Source organism: Ursus americanus, chromosome 21 (genome assembly GCF_024610735.1).
Source record: "Ursus americanus isolate L20-20 chromosome 21, mUrsAme1.1.p, whole genome shotgun sequence".
Taxonomy (NCBI): domain Eukaryota; kingdom Metazoa; phylum Chordata; class Mammalia; order Carnivora; family Ursidae; genus Ursus; species Ursus americanus.
In genome coordinates this window covers 7,813,621-7,827,735 of record NC_142147.1, presented here as the reverse complement: position 1 = coordinate 7,827,735, position 14,115 = coordinate 7,813,621, and the positions used below count along the sequence as shown (strand labels likewise).

The following is a 14,115-nucleotide window of genomic DNA, read 5'->3' as shown; positions in this document are numbered from 1 at the left end:
CTGCTAGGTACGCCGACCCAGAGGGGCCCACCCACTGGGGACCCCTGCCTCCCTTTGGAGAAATGGCAACAGCGGTGGCAGCAAATTAATGCAGGACTCAGGGTCAGGGTGGCCTCTGTGGCCGAGGTGGGGCACATCTCTAAGCAGCCCTGATGTGACACCAGCCACGAAACTCCCATCTTCTTTATTGCGACCGCGACCTGAGGTCGCCTGGTTGCTGGCCTGGGATGTTCCACACCCGGAAAGCAACTGGGCGCATTTGCATTCTGAAGTGTGCACCCCGCCCCCCCAAGTCTACTGTCCCTCCAGACAGGTATTATTCCTTTCCCTCTTTTGTTGGGTGACTCCGAATGGGAGCCTGTTTGCAGCCTGGGCTCCTAGTAGCAGCTGCGGCTTCCCTTCTTATACTCTATTCTCTGGTGGGTTTTATTTCCAAAGCACACAGTACAAAACCTGCCCCTTTGGGAATTCGTTGGGCTTTTTTTTTTTTTTTTCCCACGACAACATTTTCTCTCCATTTTCCCTCGAAGGAAGATGTTTTCGCACTCATGGAACTGGTCGTTGGCCAGGCCACCAGCTGGGGTCTTTTGTGTTCTGGGTGCCTCAAAGCACTGGCGAGACAGGTGTTGGAGAGGGGCTCCAGAAACCCAGGGGTCAGCCCCTCTGGGGACATCTCCAACAGAAGCAGTCTGGGTCCTCCAGCTCCTCCTCACGTGGCCCCGGGGGACTTCTAGGGCACCGAGTCGGCTCCTGCTCTTGGTTCTGCAAGAAAGTAGCGAATCCCCCCAAAGCCAACCCTGCTGCTCCCTGGAAGTTGGAATCTCCCTGCAGGCCAGGAGTTCCGGATGAATGGAGGCTCTCACCCGAGAGACAGACTTCCCCGGCTAAGCGGGTGCGACGCTCGCTTCCCACTGCTCTGGAGTGGCAGACGACAGCCTGTCTCGCTGTCTGGGAGACGGGACTGGGGAAGCCTCGCACACACCCCGGAGTGTGGAGAGAGGACGTTCCAGGGCTGTGTCCTGGGCCAGTGGGTGACTAGCTTCACCCAGGACCCCGGTGCCAAGGAGGGGTGTCACTTCACATGGCAATGCTTTCCGTGCCGTCTGTGTCCATGCTGGCTTGCTGGGTGGGGGCCATGGGGGGGTGCAGGGCACATACACGTCACCGCCTGGGCCCCCGGGGGAGCGGCTGCATCACCGGGCAGGCATTTAGAGGGAACCTTGGCCATCACTCACTCCTAATTTTAACGACGTGCATTAGCTAAATTGTGTTCTGAGTATTCCTTCAGTGCTGTTTATGGCGTGCTCTCGAGTGCGCTCGCTCACCGTTTGTCAGAAGTGCAAACTAGCGAACATACGAGCCTTTAAGACAGGCCATCTGTTCGTCTTAGACCTTTGGACGATTGTCAAACGCTTCTAAAAATAAGTGCTCACTAGCAGAGAGGGGCTGCCCAGGTGACCCACAGCAGAGAGGGAAGCGGGGCTGCCTGCGTCTGTACCCTCCCCAAAGGGAAATGTATAACTTGAGTGTTGGGGGGCAAAAGGGAGGCGGAACGCAGGAAGGGAGCCGAGGGAGGTGGGGAGCATGGAGGCCCTGCTGGTACACCTTTTTGGCTGGAAGTGAGAGCGTCTCCCCGTTCCTTGCCTTTCGTGTAACTCCACAGCTCAAATACCTTCGATGGCTCCCCATGGCCCAGATTTAAGGGCGAGCTGCCTCGTCTCACATCACGGAGTCTCATCAATAAGGCCCCCACCTTCCTTTCCAGGCTTGTCTCCATGGCACATACCCTGTGCTTCTGCCAAGCTGAATTATTCATTGTTCCCTCAGCATATGCTGTGCTTTCCACATTTCACAAGCACAACGGCGCCGTGGGTAAGAGCGCACTCTACACACAGACTGCATGGGTGCAGAGCTGGCACGGCCGTCAGTCGCTGCAGGGCCTCAGCGCTCTCCGTTTGCATGCCTTAGTTTTCTCATCTGTAAAATAGGGATAATCATCGTACTTAACCCCCAGGGTTGTTGTGAGGTTTCAATGAGTTAATATAATTTAGGGTTGAGAATAGTGCCTGGCACACTGAGCATAGGATAAATGTTAGCTGTGATCATTATCAGTACCATTGTCACCTCCATGCCATTCGCCTGGGGGGGGGTGTCATCCTCTTGGAGAACTGTCTCTGTGCTCATGTGAACACGCACGCACGTGTGCATGCACACACACCCCCGTGCAAACCCTAACCAAGCCATCCTCGAAGGGCAGCTAGAAGGCCAGCTTTTTCCTTAAGCACCTGCCAGTCAAAAGTCCTCTCTCCATAGTCCCTTTTTGTGAAATGTCACCCCCTCCTTTGGCCACGAGCTTGTAAATGGCCAGGCTGGGCCCTATTCTCTCTCTGTCTGATGCCCACTGCCGTGCATAGGGCCAGGCTCCGTGTTTGTTAAATGACCAGCAACAGAATCCCACTTAGCTGGAACACGGCTGCAGTGTTAGCCTGAAGCGTCTACCTTTTCCCCTGGAAGCAGAGGGAACATCTTCCTGTGGTTAAGGCAGGTTCTTGGACTTGGTCCCTGCTCCTGGAGACAGCTCTTTGTAAAGCCAGCCTCGTGAGAGCAGCCACGGCTGCAGCCCACCCAGGAATGGCTCAGTGGTGGGCAGTGGGGATAAAGGGCATTGACTGCAGCCTCTTTCCCCACCTCGAACCAGAGGGAGGTGATGTGGGGTCAAAGTGAAGTCAAGTGGGTTCTGCAGGGGAGGGCGGGTGGACTGTTCTGGGGGGGGGGGTCTAAGTGTTCCTGCATCCTTAATGTGCCAGGGATGCGAGGGCCAAGCCCTGGGACCAGTCTTTGTCTGGTGCCCCTTGAGAGTGAGGGTCTCCCCATGGAACTGTGAGCTCCTCAAGAGAGGGCTGGAGCCTTGAACTCTGCATGGCAGTGCCCAGCTGGGACCCGACACGCGGGGACTCCGTGAACAGCTGTGGAAGGTATGAGTGAATGAGCGGGTGAATACACGGATGAGTGCACGCCTCCCTCCCCCACAGAGTCTCCATGCACCTCCCCTCCTCACCAGATACCCCACTCTGTCCCCTGGGGGGCAGGGAGAGCAGTGAATTGTGGGTACGGAGGCTGTAGCCAGGGGCTCGTGGGGAGGGGACAACATCTGGAGCGCTCCTGAGATCTTGCTGACCCTTGGAGGAGGAGCTGGGAGAGGCACAGCGTTCAGACCTTCAGCCCTCCGGTGGCTCCCACTGCAAGCCCTGAACCGTGTATGGTGCCAGGGGGGCCCGGGATCTACGGAGGGGACAAACAGCCCTTCGTCAGAGAGCTCCCTGTCTGCTCAAGCAGGCGCTCAGGGACACCGTTCGTGGAGCACTTTGTCTTGGCCAGGCCGGGGAGGAGTCCTTGCACATTATTTTGTGAGTCCTCAGGGCCTCTGAGGAAGAGGGCTCTGTTATGACCACCCCTCCCCCCAACCCCCAGAGGTCAAGGATCTTGCCCCAGGCCACATGGCTATTTAGTGACAGAGTCAGCATTCAAACCCAGGACTCCACTCTCAGCCCACCGAGGCTTGCTGCCTCCTTGTGATCGCCCCGGGCCGTGGTGACCAGGCTCAGGGCCAGGTGAGGTGCTAGGACTTTCCGGGCAGTTTGTCCCCAAGGAGCTGGAGTGCGGGAGGGGCAGGTAAGAGTGCGATCCAGGAGTGACGCGCAGCGCAGACACCCTCTCCATCTGGGTCTGTGCACGTCGGGGTGTGCGGAGAAGTCTTCTGTTCCCACAGACCGTATTTGCCAGGCCGGCAGGTGGCCAGCACCTCTGGTCTCCCCAACTTGACACTGCGCTGGCTGGTGTCAAAGGGAGACCAAGCAGGGTCCCAGACTAAGGGACGGAAAACAAAGCCAGGACCTTGAGGAGAAACCCCTATTGCGGACGAGGGAGGGCGCACTAGTATACACGTGGGTGCGTGATGGTGGTGAGGCACAGGTGGGGTTGAGCCAGGGATGCCTCCTGGTTTGGGTGACACCAGAATGGGACCAGGCCAGAACCTCTGGCCCATTCGGGCATGTGTTGGTGCTTTGGGAGGAAGGTCCAGCAACAGGCTCCCTGCACCTCGTATGTTCCCTCTGTGCCCAACGCACGCCCTGGCTTGGGCTCTGGATTGGGGTCATGTTGCTGCTGCATGCCCGGGGACAAGCACCAAGCACGGTGGCTGTCACCCAGCAGGGATTCGGCGAAGGTTTGTTGAATGAACGAACGGTCATGTAACTGAACACAGACCTGTAACAAAGGGCTCCGTGGCCTGAGCGCTCTGCCGACCACTGACAGCTCGCATGGGGAGAGGTCTCAGCGGGACCCCCGGCACCCCGTCGCCCTTCACTAACTTGTGTCCCAGGGGCAGGTGGCCCAGTGCGCCAGGCCCGGGCCCCCGACACAGGTCCTAGCAGAAACCTCTCGCCACAAGAGCCGCGTGCACTCTGCCGAGCGAGTGCTTCTCAGCCGCAAACCAGTGCCCCCCATCCTCTCCCTCCCTTTCCCCCGTTTTATTTTTCTCACCTGCTTTTCGGCCCACACCTGCGTCTCCCTGGCAGGCGGAGAGGCCCTTGTGGATGCCAGGCCTCCCCTCTGGGCGCCTTCCAGGTCTTCCTGGCTCCCACCCCCACCCCAGCCCCGGCCTTTATGGTGCTGGGAAGTGTTGATCTGCAGGGTTGAGTATCTTTAAAATATGATTTTCTTCCTTCGCCGAAGGGGCTAAATATAGCACTGGCATAAATAGAGAAATAGACACTAAGCCAGATGCCCTTGTGAGAGCCGTGCGGGTGGACGGGGCTCTTGAAGACGGCTGGACGAAGCCCCCCTGCCCCCCGCCCCTCGAACCACAGCTCGGAGCCGCGGGGTAGGAGCCGCGGGTCTTGGGGTTTATTCAGCTGTGCCGATCGGCAGAGGCTCTGCCAGGAGCCGCTCGGCGCACAGGTGTGTAGGGTGATTGGTGAGTCCTGGTGACGGGTCCCCGCCACCCCCTCTGCCCTTCCAGCGACTGTGCCCTCAGCCTATGGAGGAGCTGATGCCCTCCCCGGCTGAACACCTGGCCTCCTCGGCACCCCCGCCTCGCACGCACTTATTGGGTGGCGTGGACCGTTCTCTCTCGCTGAGCCGCCATCTGCACAAACGTTTGGGTGTCTGTGTGTCTTGAGTTCCCCCCGTCTCCCCATCGGGCCCCTTGAGAGGGGTGGGCCCAGCTGGAGTCTTCCCCTACCCCGCACTGTGCCCGGCCCAGAGCAGAGCATCCAGCAGGTAGCTAATAACGCAGTGCCGAACGAATTCTGGTGCCCGGCCCCCTCGGGGCATCAAGTTTCGACATTTCCATCTGCTGTGACATCCTGGGCTTTTGTTCTTGTAGAACTTCAGGGAAGGAAGTTTTACCCTTCTGTCTTGAGAACTCTCTTTGGGGAAGTTCTTTCTCGGGTCTAACTGAAGAACTACCTGCTACTGCTCCCTAAGAGGAAAGGCCCACTGTGGTTTTCACCTGAGAAGGGGCGTTTATTCTCCTATTTTCCTGACCAGTGGTCCTAAGCAGAGGTTCCCGCCTCCTGGATTTCTGTGCCAGCAGCCCGTGGCTGAGCCAGCGTGGACCACGTGTGTTATACTGGCCCTGTTCTTGGCATCCCGGCGAGAAGCCATTCCATTATCCAGAGATCCCTGGATACCCGCCTCTCCCCAGGTTGGTGGTGGGTGGTCCTCAAGGGTTTGCAGAGACTGAGTACCGTCTCTGGCTTTCTGCTGCTTATGGAACGGTCGCACTCAGGGGCAGCCAGGGCCTCCACCGTCCGGTCTGCCATGTGACCTCTGGGGCATCACCCCGCTGGTGCCCACATTTCCAGGCTCAGTCGAGCCTCCATTCCTTCGTCTGTGCTGTGCCTTCCGCTCAGAACGTCCTCTCCCCTTTCCACACATCCTACCCATACACTGAGTGGTTTATTTATTCTTCCGTTGAGTCATTAAAAAATATTTACGTGGTGTCCACTTTGTGCCAGGAACCATCATTTGAGGACAGAAAAAGAACTGTATGTTTATCCTCCTAACCTCCCTCCTCCCCATCCTCCTCCCCACTCCCCCCTACATAAAGACGGACCTGACCACGCTCAGATAGCACTGGCCACGTGGCCCTGTTAATTGGCCGGCTGTTGGCAGGGTGGCAGAGTGAGACCCCCGGTTGTTCCTGGGCATCGTGTGCCCAGCCCCGGGCCAAGCGCTGTGGGGCCGAGAAGGGAGGGGATGCCCTCCTGTCTGCAGCTCAGCGGACGATGCTAGTCTTGTACTGGGGAGGCACATAGATGTGTGGGAGGGGGGTCGGAAGAGCCTCGAGGGGCTGCAGGGAGGGAAGGCAAGGGACCCGGTGCCCAGAGGACTTCAAGCGAGGCTCAGTTGGGAGGGAGGAGAGAGGGGGTGCGAACCGAATCACCGAAGGCTTGGAAGCTGGGTGGGCGCTTGGCTGGAGGGTGGGTCCGGCCCCCTGCAGGACTGGCTGCCTGTGCTTGAGCAAGTGCAGGGAGAGGTGCCTCGGCTGGAGGGTGGGCGTTCCCATGGAAACCGCCGCATCCCATCTGTGGCCTCAGACAACCTGCCTTGTGCCTCTGGGTCCGTGGCACCCCCACCGAGGTGCCAGGCCACGCCGGCAGAGTTTGTCGTCATGCCTGGTGCGGAGTGTGCGGGATCTGCGGACTGCGACGCCCGTGAGTTGCAGGGTGCTGGGAAGCCAGCCTTCTCGCCCGAGGCCCTGGCTTTCTTGGATTCCAGTTGCCTGGTTCCACCCCGCCTGATTCCCAGCTGGATGACCTTGAACCAGAACTGAGCCTCTCTCAGCTGCATTTCCTCGTCTTACTGTGTCCTACCTGGTAAGGCTATTGTGAGGACTGAAAGATGTCCCTCTAACGGCACCCAGCATGTGTGCTTGCCAAGCCCCAGCTGTGGGGCCTGTACCCAGGAGCCCAAGGAGAGGGGACAGCGGTGGTTGGCGCTCCGTGCTGCGGGCATCAGCAGGCATCTGCTATGTGGGGACAGGGCACGGCCTCTCCCTGGCGATGAGCTTGCCGCAGGGGGTGGTGACATCACCACGGAGGCGGCAGCCGTGCCGACAGTGGGAAGAGACTGCTGCAGGGGCCCTGGGCCACGGAGTGGGGGTGGCTCCAGGCCCCCCGGTAAAGCTGCGGGCATCGGGCATCCTCTGGTGGCCCTCACAGCTCCACCGGGAGCCCAGGAGAGAGAGCACCACGTGTGACCTCTGGTGGTCACGGGCAGAGCTGCAGACCGGCGGCTCCCAGCCCCAGAGTCCTCACGAAGCGGGCTGGGGCGCCCAGGTGTGGGGAGGGAGGAGCACCCCGGGGACCTCGCTCCTCGGGCCTGGAGGTCCTGTGCTGCTCCCAAGCAGGGCTCCTCTGCCCTGGGTGGATTTTCTCCAGGTGGCATGAAGTTGAACGTTACCTGAGGCTTTGATGAGATGGGTCCGGATTTAGAACAGGGACCCCTGAAAAGAAACAAAATCACGCTTAGAGGCCAAATCCCACCCCCAATCCCAGGCCACTGGCTCCTATGAAAACAGACCCACACCGCTGGTCTGCTTGGGCTGGCATGAGGGGAGAGGTGCCGTGGGCTGCCATGAGAGGGGAGCGCTCGGCGGGGGGGTCCCACCTGGGCCCCGGCTGCCCAGGCGCGTTCGGGCAAACCGCACACTCTTCTGGCTGGAGCACGGTCACATGACCGCACTGGCAGGCTGCCTCCTTCAGCGCCCTCCCTGCTGGGTGACCCGTCCTCGGCCGCAGGCACCGCCACCGCCCACTGGCTCCGCACGTCTGTGCCGCTCGGGTGTTTCTTGGCCGGAGAGCCGCGTGGCACATCTGCTGTGTCCCTCCACGAGGCTCAGAGCAGCTCCCGGGAAGGGCTGAGAGGGGGATCTGGGGAAAGCCTGCAGGCGATCAGATATAATTTCTTCCTAATCATCAGAGCAAGAGGAGACGGGAGAGGTGAGCAAGGATGTTTTTAATTCCTGCCACCCTCCCCCCTCCCACCTCCTGGCATGTCCCCCCCGCTCCGCTTGCCTTCCCTATAGCCAGTCCCCCTGGTAAGACCCGAACAGTCTTTAAAAAAACAATTTCTAGAGAGCCCAGGTTGGCAGCAACGGGAACCCATCCCCGAGCCCCAGATCAACGTGGTGTCTTGGCAGCTGTGTCCCCCGAGCACTTTTTCCTGGTTGCATTTTGTGTTGTAATAATCGAGACGCTTTTCTGTGGCTCCCGGCGTAAATGCACTGAGTGGGAGGGGACGGGCCTGCTCTCCATTCTTCTGCCCTCATGCGTGTCTCCTTTCTTCGCCTTTGCAGAACCACACGATGAGCCAGCACGCACAGTGAGGGACCGCTCGACAGGACACCTCTCCGCAGAAGGCTTGCCGGAGACGCCGTGGGGAGGGCCATTTGAACATTACATCCAATCAAAGTGTCATTTGCAACCCAGATGTAAAACTCTAATGATTTGGCCATGAGGCGCTGCTATTATAAGCAGCTGGAAATGAATATTAATGGCAGAGATTAAAAGTATTCCATGCTCAGTATTTTTTATTGTCCTGCTACAGCTAGTGTGCTTTTAGAGTTTCCGCCGAAGACTACATTTCTAGAGTTAGAGAAACCCGCTTTTTGACGCTATTGTCCTTTGTTCCTTCATGTATTATATTGATAGTTTTTAAAAAAGGGTTAGTGTGATTTTTTTTCCTTTGCTTCTTTTTTTTTTTCTTTCTTGTTTTTCTTTCCCCCCCTTCGGTTAACTACTTTTTAATTGCAATTCTAGGTAATTGTGCATCGTGATGTGATTGCTTGGCTATTGTCTGAATATTTCCTTTTAATTTTTTAATTAAAGACTAATGCTTTGATTGGATTTGCCAGTTCACCGGACAGTGATTAAAACTATGTAATGAATATAATCGGTTTCAGTGCAACGGGATGGTCTGCTTTTAAATGTGACTTAATCTGACTGCAGTTACTAGTACAGTTCAATAAAGGGAATCCATGCGATTAGCACCGGCTGCCTGGTTCTCTCCTCCCCAGCCTGGGGCTCTGGGGGGGCTGTCGTCACCCATAGGGCGGGGACCTGCGCACGGTAGACCCAGCCTCCCTTGGGAGAGAGGACACATAGTTACCTAACACACGCAGTCTGGATCAGGTGGGCGGCGGCCACAGAAGTCAAAACAGAAGGAACCCTTAAAGATGAAATACTCTGATCTTTTCATCTGTGGATGGGGGAAGCTGAAGCTCGGGGGTAAGTGGGCTCATCCATGATGTTTCCTTGTTTCTCCCCCTGGGGATGGCTTTCCCGTGTTCTGGATGCAGATGGGTAAGTGGTTAACCCTTACCTGGCCAGGACTTCAGGCAGGACTTGGATTCTAGTTGTGGCCAAGGCGTGAGGACATGCCAGGAGCTGGGACTAGCTCCCCAGCCCCGGGAAATCCAAGGCCGGCGGGCGGGGCGGGGGGGGGGGGCGGCTGCAGAGCAGAGCCAGGTGGGAGCAGCGGGTTCCCAGCCACAGAGATCAGTGGGACGTGGGATGCTGAGACCCGTGGCCAGGGCCAGCACTCTCGTGGGGCAAGCGAGGTGCCTACAGCACAGAATCTCAGGGACCGCCCCCCCCCCCCGCACTTGCAAACCCCAAGAAGGGGTGTTTCCTGACATTTTAGTTGCCTTGCTTTCCTCACCACCCCCCACCTTGCTGACACCCCAGGGCCCACCCAGCAAACTTAGTCTCCCACGTGGCCGTCCTCCCAACCCTCCGTCATGGCGGTGTCTGGCTGAGTTGCCAATCAGAGGCCAGGGCTTCAGAACCTGCGTGGGGAAGCCCTTCCTTGTTAACTTTTCACAAGGGGCAAGAAAATTGGTTATTACCCTCTGCAGAGCGGGAATGAAACAGGCAGACAGATTGCGCCTAATTACAACGTAATACTAAGTCACGGGCATGGAGTTTGTAGCAATTATACCCAGCATCTTCTGACTCCCATATCGAGGGGTTGCTGGCCACCTGTCAGAGTTCCCCTTCCGGCCACCTCATGTAAGGGGCTCACGTGGGTGGGGCATTTAGTTTTATAAAAACATCACCCCTGCAAATCAGAGCAGACCCCTGCCAGGCCTGGGCAAAATGGAGCCTTCACCCTTAGAATTCAGGGTTCTTGCCTCCTAGAAGTCGAAGGCAGGCAACTTTGATTTTTAGTCCCCTGGAGACTTGGTCGTTTAGGGGGGAGACCTCAGGGTAGGCATCCGTGTTCCCCTGAGGGTGGCCAGCCACAGTCGGCCCCACATCCGCAGCCGGGCCTGCCTGCGAGATGGCACCGAAGTCTGTGGGCAGGGCCAGCATGCCCCAGGGCTCGCCAGATCACCGTCTCTGGGCCCTCTCCAGCTCCAGATTTATCCTGAACCCCATGGAGCCCAGGTGAGTCCTCGGTAAGTACCAACAGAAGATTTGATTTGACGGTTGGTGGCGTAGGGCTAAATTAGTCACTGCCCCCATTAAAAATACAGCGGGGGGTTTAAGAGCTTTTCACGCCATGTGGGAATCAGCAGCGAAGCCGGCGGATGCCTTGGGTAAGGAGAGAGGCGGCCTAGGGGACCGCGAGGTAATGAGGTTTATGGCGATGACAAGGCAGCCAGGGAACCCCACCGACTCCCCCCTCGCCTGGGCCCATTGTTCTCTGGCTGGCTCTGCCCCCGCCCTTCTGCTGAGAGCCCCTCGTGACTTCGTGTGGGGAGGAGGCTCTACGGGGGACATAGGGGCCCTTATAGGGATTGGTATGTGTCACCATCAGACAGTATCGGGGTGGGTAGTGCAGGGCTATATGCCTGAGACCAGCCCCCACCTCTCTCCAGTCAGACGATCTGAAGCTGGGATGAGCCAGTTTACCTCTCAGCCCTGAGGGACCTCGCAGGGTCACTGGGGGGCTTCAATGCCATGATGCCCGCTGAAGGGCTAGAGACTGGAGGTGGGTGGCATGCTGGTTAGGAAGATGATGAAGCCAGGCCTCTCACACAGGAGGGGCCCCCTTTCAGCCTGGAGGGTGCAATGGAATCAGTCACGGGCAGTTTGGATGCCGGAGTGGGCAAGGTGACTGGAAGCCCAGGGCTCGTCGTTGCTGCGTTTGCATGGGCAAATGGTCAGTTTCTAGGGACTCTGTGGGCGCAGGAATTTTGCCCAGTCTAAGAAATGGACGAGGACACCTGGGCCACAGACTCCTGTCATTGGAAGCAGGTGCATAAGGGTTTTGGTCTGAATGGAGAAGCTGCCATAGGAGGAATCGTCTCCAGTTCCCCCAGCCACAGACAGTGCTCCTCCTAAATTCGCAATATGTTTAATATTTAACTTTCTACCTGTTCGTTTGTTTTTTTATCCCCCTCTAGAATGTGCATTCTTAGGGGTGGGTTCTATACTTGCAAGCGTTTAGCAGGTAGGACCCAGACTTCAAGCCGTCAGCCATCCAGCCAGCAGATATTACTGGGGATCACTGGGGATATAGAGATGGACAGGCGATGTGGCCCCCGCCCTCACAGGAGCTCACTGTCACATGGCACCCCTCTAGCAAGCAAGCCTGTCCGGAAATACCTGGTCACGCACGGCCCCAAGCGCTATGATGGACAGGGAGCTGGGTGAGATGTGGGGGTGGGTGAGATGTGTGAGACGGGTGGGGAACACGTGTGAGATGGGTGGGGACCACATCAGAGGCAGGGGGGCAGGGAGGAAGGCCTTGCTGAGGAAGTGACGTCAGCTGAGACCTGGAGAAGGAAGGGCCCCAGGGAGAAGCCTCGAGTTGGAAACGAACTGGAAGTATCCTCAGGGGTCTCCAGTTGTACTGGGTTTCCATTTCAGCTGTTTTGAAACAAGCCCAGAGAATTTCAGTCTTGTCCAGGTCGCACGATTCAGGATAGAATTGAGACTATAATCTGGGTGTCCTGCCTTCTTCGAGTCCTGGTGTCTGATTTCCCTCTATGGCCACATTCTATCTGTTGAAGGGCAAACTGAATAGTAACTATTATTATTATGAATAAAATGGCATACTGTGTAGGAAAGACTGCTAGCTTGCCCCCTTTTTCTTAATAAATTAACTGATTTTTATCTGAGCAAACGTTACCTCGGAGAGGGTCAGATTATATATCCTATCACTCCTAGAACTTAGGTGGCCATTACTACTGGAAGCTATACTGGTTCTGACAATGGACTATAAATAGAAGTCGTATGGGTAAATTCTAAGAATTTTCCTTAAATGAAATGAGCTCCTCCCTTTCCCTTCCTGATGCCTGGAATGTAGATGCAGGAGCTGGAGCTCCAGAAGCTGTTTTGAACCATGAAGTAACCTGGCAATGGAAGACACACATGGATTGAGTAACAATACAGAAGGAGCCTGGGTCTCCAACTGTGCCAAATGCCTACTAGCTCTGTGCTGCTTCCTTATAGGTTTCTTGAACTTGAGAGAGAGAGAAACTTCTTTCTTGTTTAAGCCATTATTATTTGGGTTTTTTCTATTTTAATTGAATCAGTTCTTAGCTACTACAAGTTAAAATATATACATATATGGCTTCCAAGTAAGAACAAATTGACAAGGTTTAAGGAAAGGGATGAGATGGTTAAAAATATCTAAAGATTAAGAGATATGCTTCAATGACATACTGTAGTCAATATCTATTTGGCCAATAAGTACATTGCGTTGGCCGATGTGGGCTGGTCTAGGCTTAGCGTGGCTGATCTGAGCTGGGTTGGCTGGCTGTTGGTTAACGTAGGATGGCCTTGGCTGGGACGACTGGGACAACTTTACTCTGTTCTTCATGTTTTACCCTTGGGCAGGGTAGCCATTGGCCAAGGTCAAGAGCAGAGCAGGGAGCGGTCTTCAAGCTTCTCGTTGTGCATCAAGTTTGCTCACGTCCCATCGACTAAAGGAAATCACATGGCCAAACTTAGACTCAAGTGCAGGGAAATACACTTCACCTTTTCATGGGAGGAGGTGCAAAAACTCAGGAGAAAGGGCTAGACTCAGGGAAGGATAGAGAATTAGGGTCATTACTAAAACTAATCTACCATGAAGCTGAAAGGCCCCCTCACTTCCTCCCAAGGCAAAGCCTGGTTGGTAATTAATGGCTACCATCTGTGACCACAGCTTTGGAAATGGGCAAATCGAGGCGGTCCAGCTCAGCCTTGGTAGTTTGGACCTGGCTTTTGGAGAAGAGAGGCACTCTCCAAAGATTTGTCTCCCAAATGCTTGTTAGCTGTCAAAGCATTCGAAGTTCATAGGGCCACTGTTTTGACAATTTACAGTTGAATTTGGTTCACTCAGGCTTCCTGGGAGACTGACCAGGGATTATACACTCTGCGTGGCACTCTCCCTTTCAGGGAATGGGAGAAAACTCACAACACGTCACAGAGATGAACATGGACAACATGGCCTTACTCAGTCTCTCTCCAAAAGCACCAAATGGCTGATAGTTTGCTATGCACACCCCAGCTGTTCCCTCCTCCATGCTTTTCCCCACGCTGCCACCTCTTCCTAGAATGCCCTTCCCTTCTTTGTTTGCCTGGTTAGCTCCCAAGTTTTAAACTCAGCTCATTGAATGTATTAAGCTCATTAAACTGAAGTGTCTAATTCTCAGGGCTACGACCTGGGGGAGGTGAGGTGAGGGAAGCACCCACCCTGGGCGCAAAATTTCAGGGAGAACCAACAAGCTCCGTAATTGAGATAAACAGTATTTTAATGTGATATTTTAAAAATCAAATGGGCACACCGCAACCTGAAGGCTGGCTGCCTGATTTTGAAAAAGGCTTATAGGATCCAGGGCTGGGTTAGGGTGAAGACAGGAAGCGTCATGCAAATGCAGCATTAGAGCCTATCTTTATTTAAAATGCTGCTCTTGGGGGCGCCTGAGTGGCTCAGGCTTTTGGGTATCTGGCTTCAGATCAGGTCGTGATCTCATGGTCCTGGGATCTCCCCTGCTCAGCTGGGGAGTCTGCTTATCCCTCTCCCTCTGCCGCCCCCCACTTCATGCTCACTCTCTCACTCTCGGGTGAATAAATAAAATCTTTAAAAAAAAAAGTTGTTATTTTGGGGGCACCT

The 14,115-nt window shown here is 55.8% G+C and overlaps 1 protein-coding gene across 2 annotated transcripts in view; it reads left to right on the top strand.

Annotated features, from left to right (window-relative positions):
* Positions 1–9,055, top strand: part of ZNF423 (zinc finger protein 423) — a 321,833-nt gene extending 312,778 nt beyond the window's left edge. For both annotated transcript variants that reach the window (XM_045806734.2, XM_045806736.2), the window contains one exon: positions 8,363–9,055. In XM_045806734.2, the coding sequence (XP_045662690.2) occupies positions 8,363–8,392 (30 nt within the window). In that variant the 3' untranslated portion in view covers positions 8,393–9,055. The remainder of the gene's footprint in view (positions 1–8,362) is intronic.
* The last annotated feature ends 5,060 nt before the right edge of the window (positions 9,056–14,115 follow it).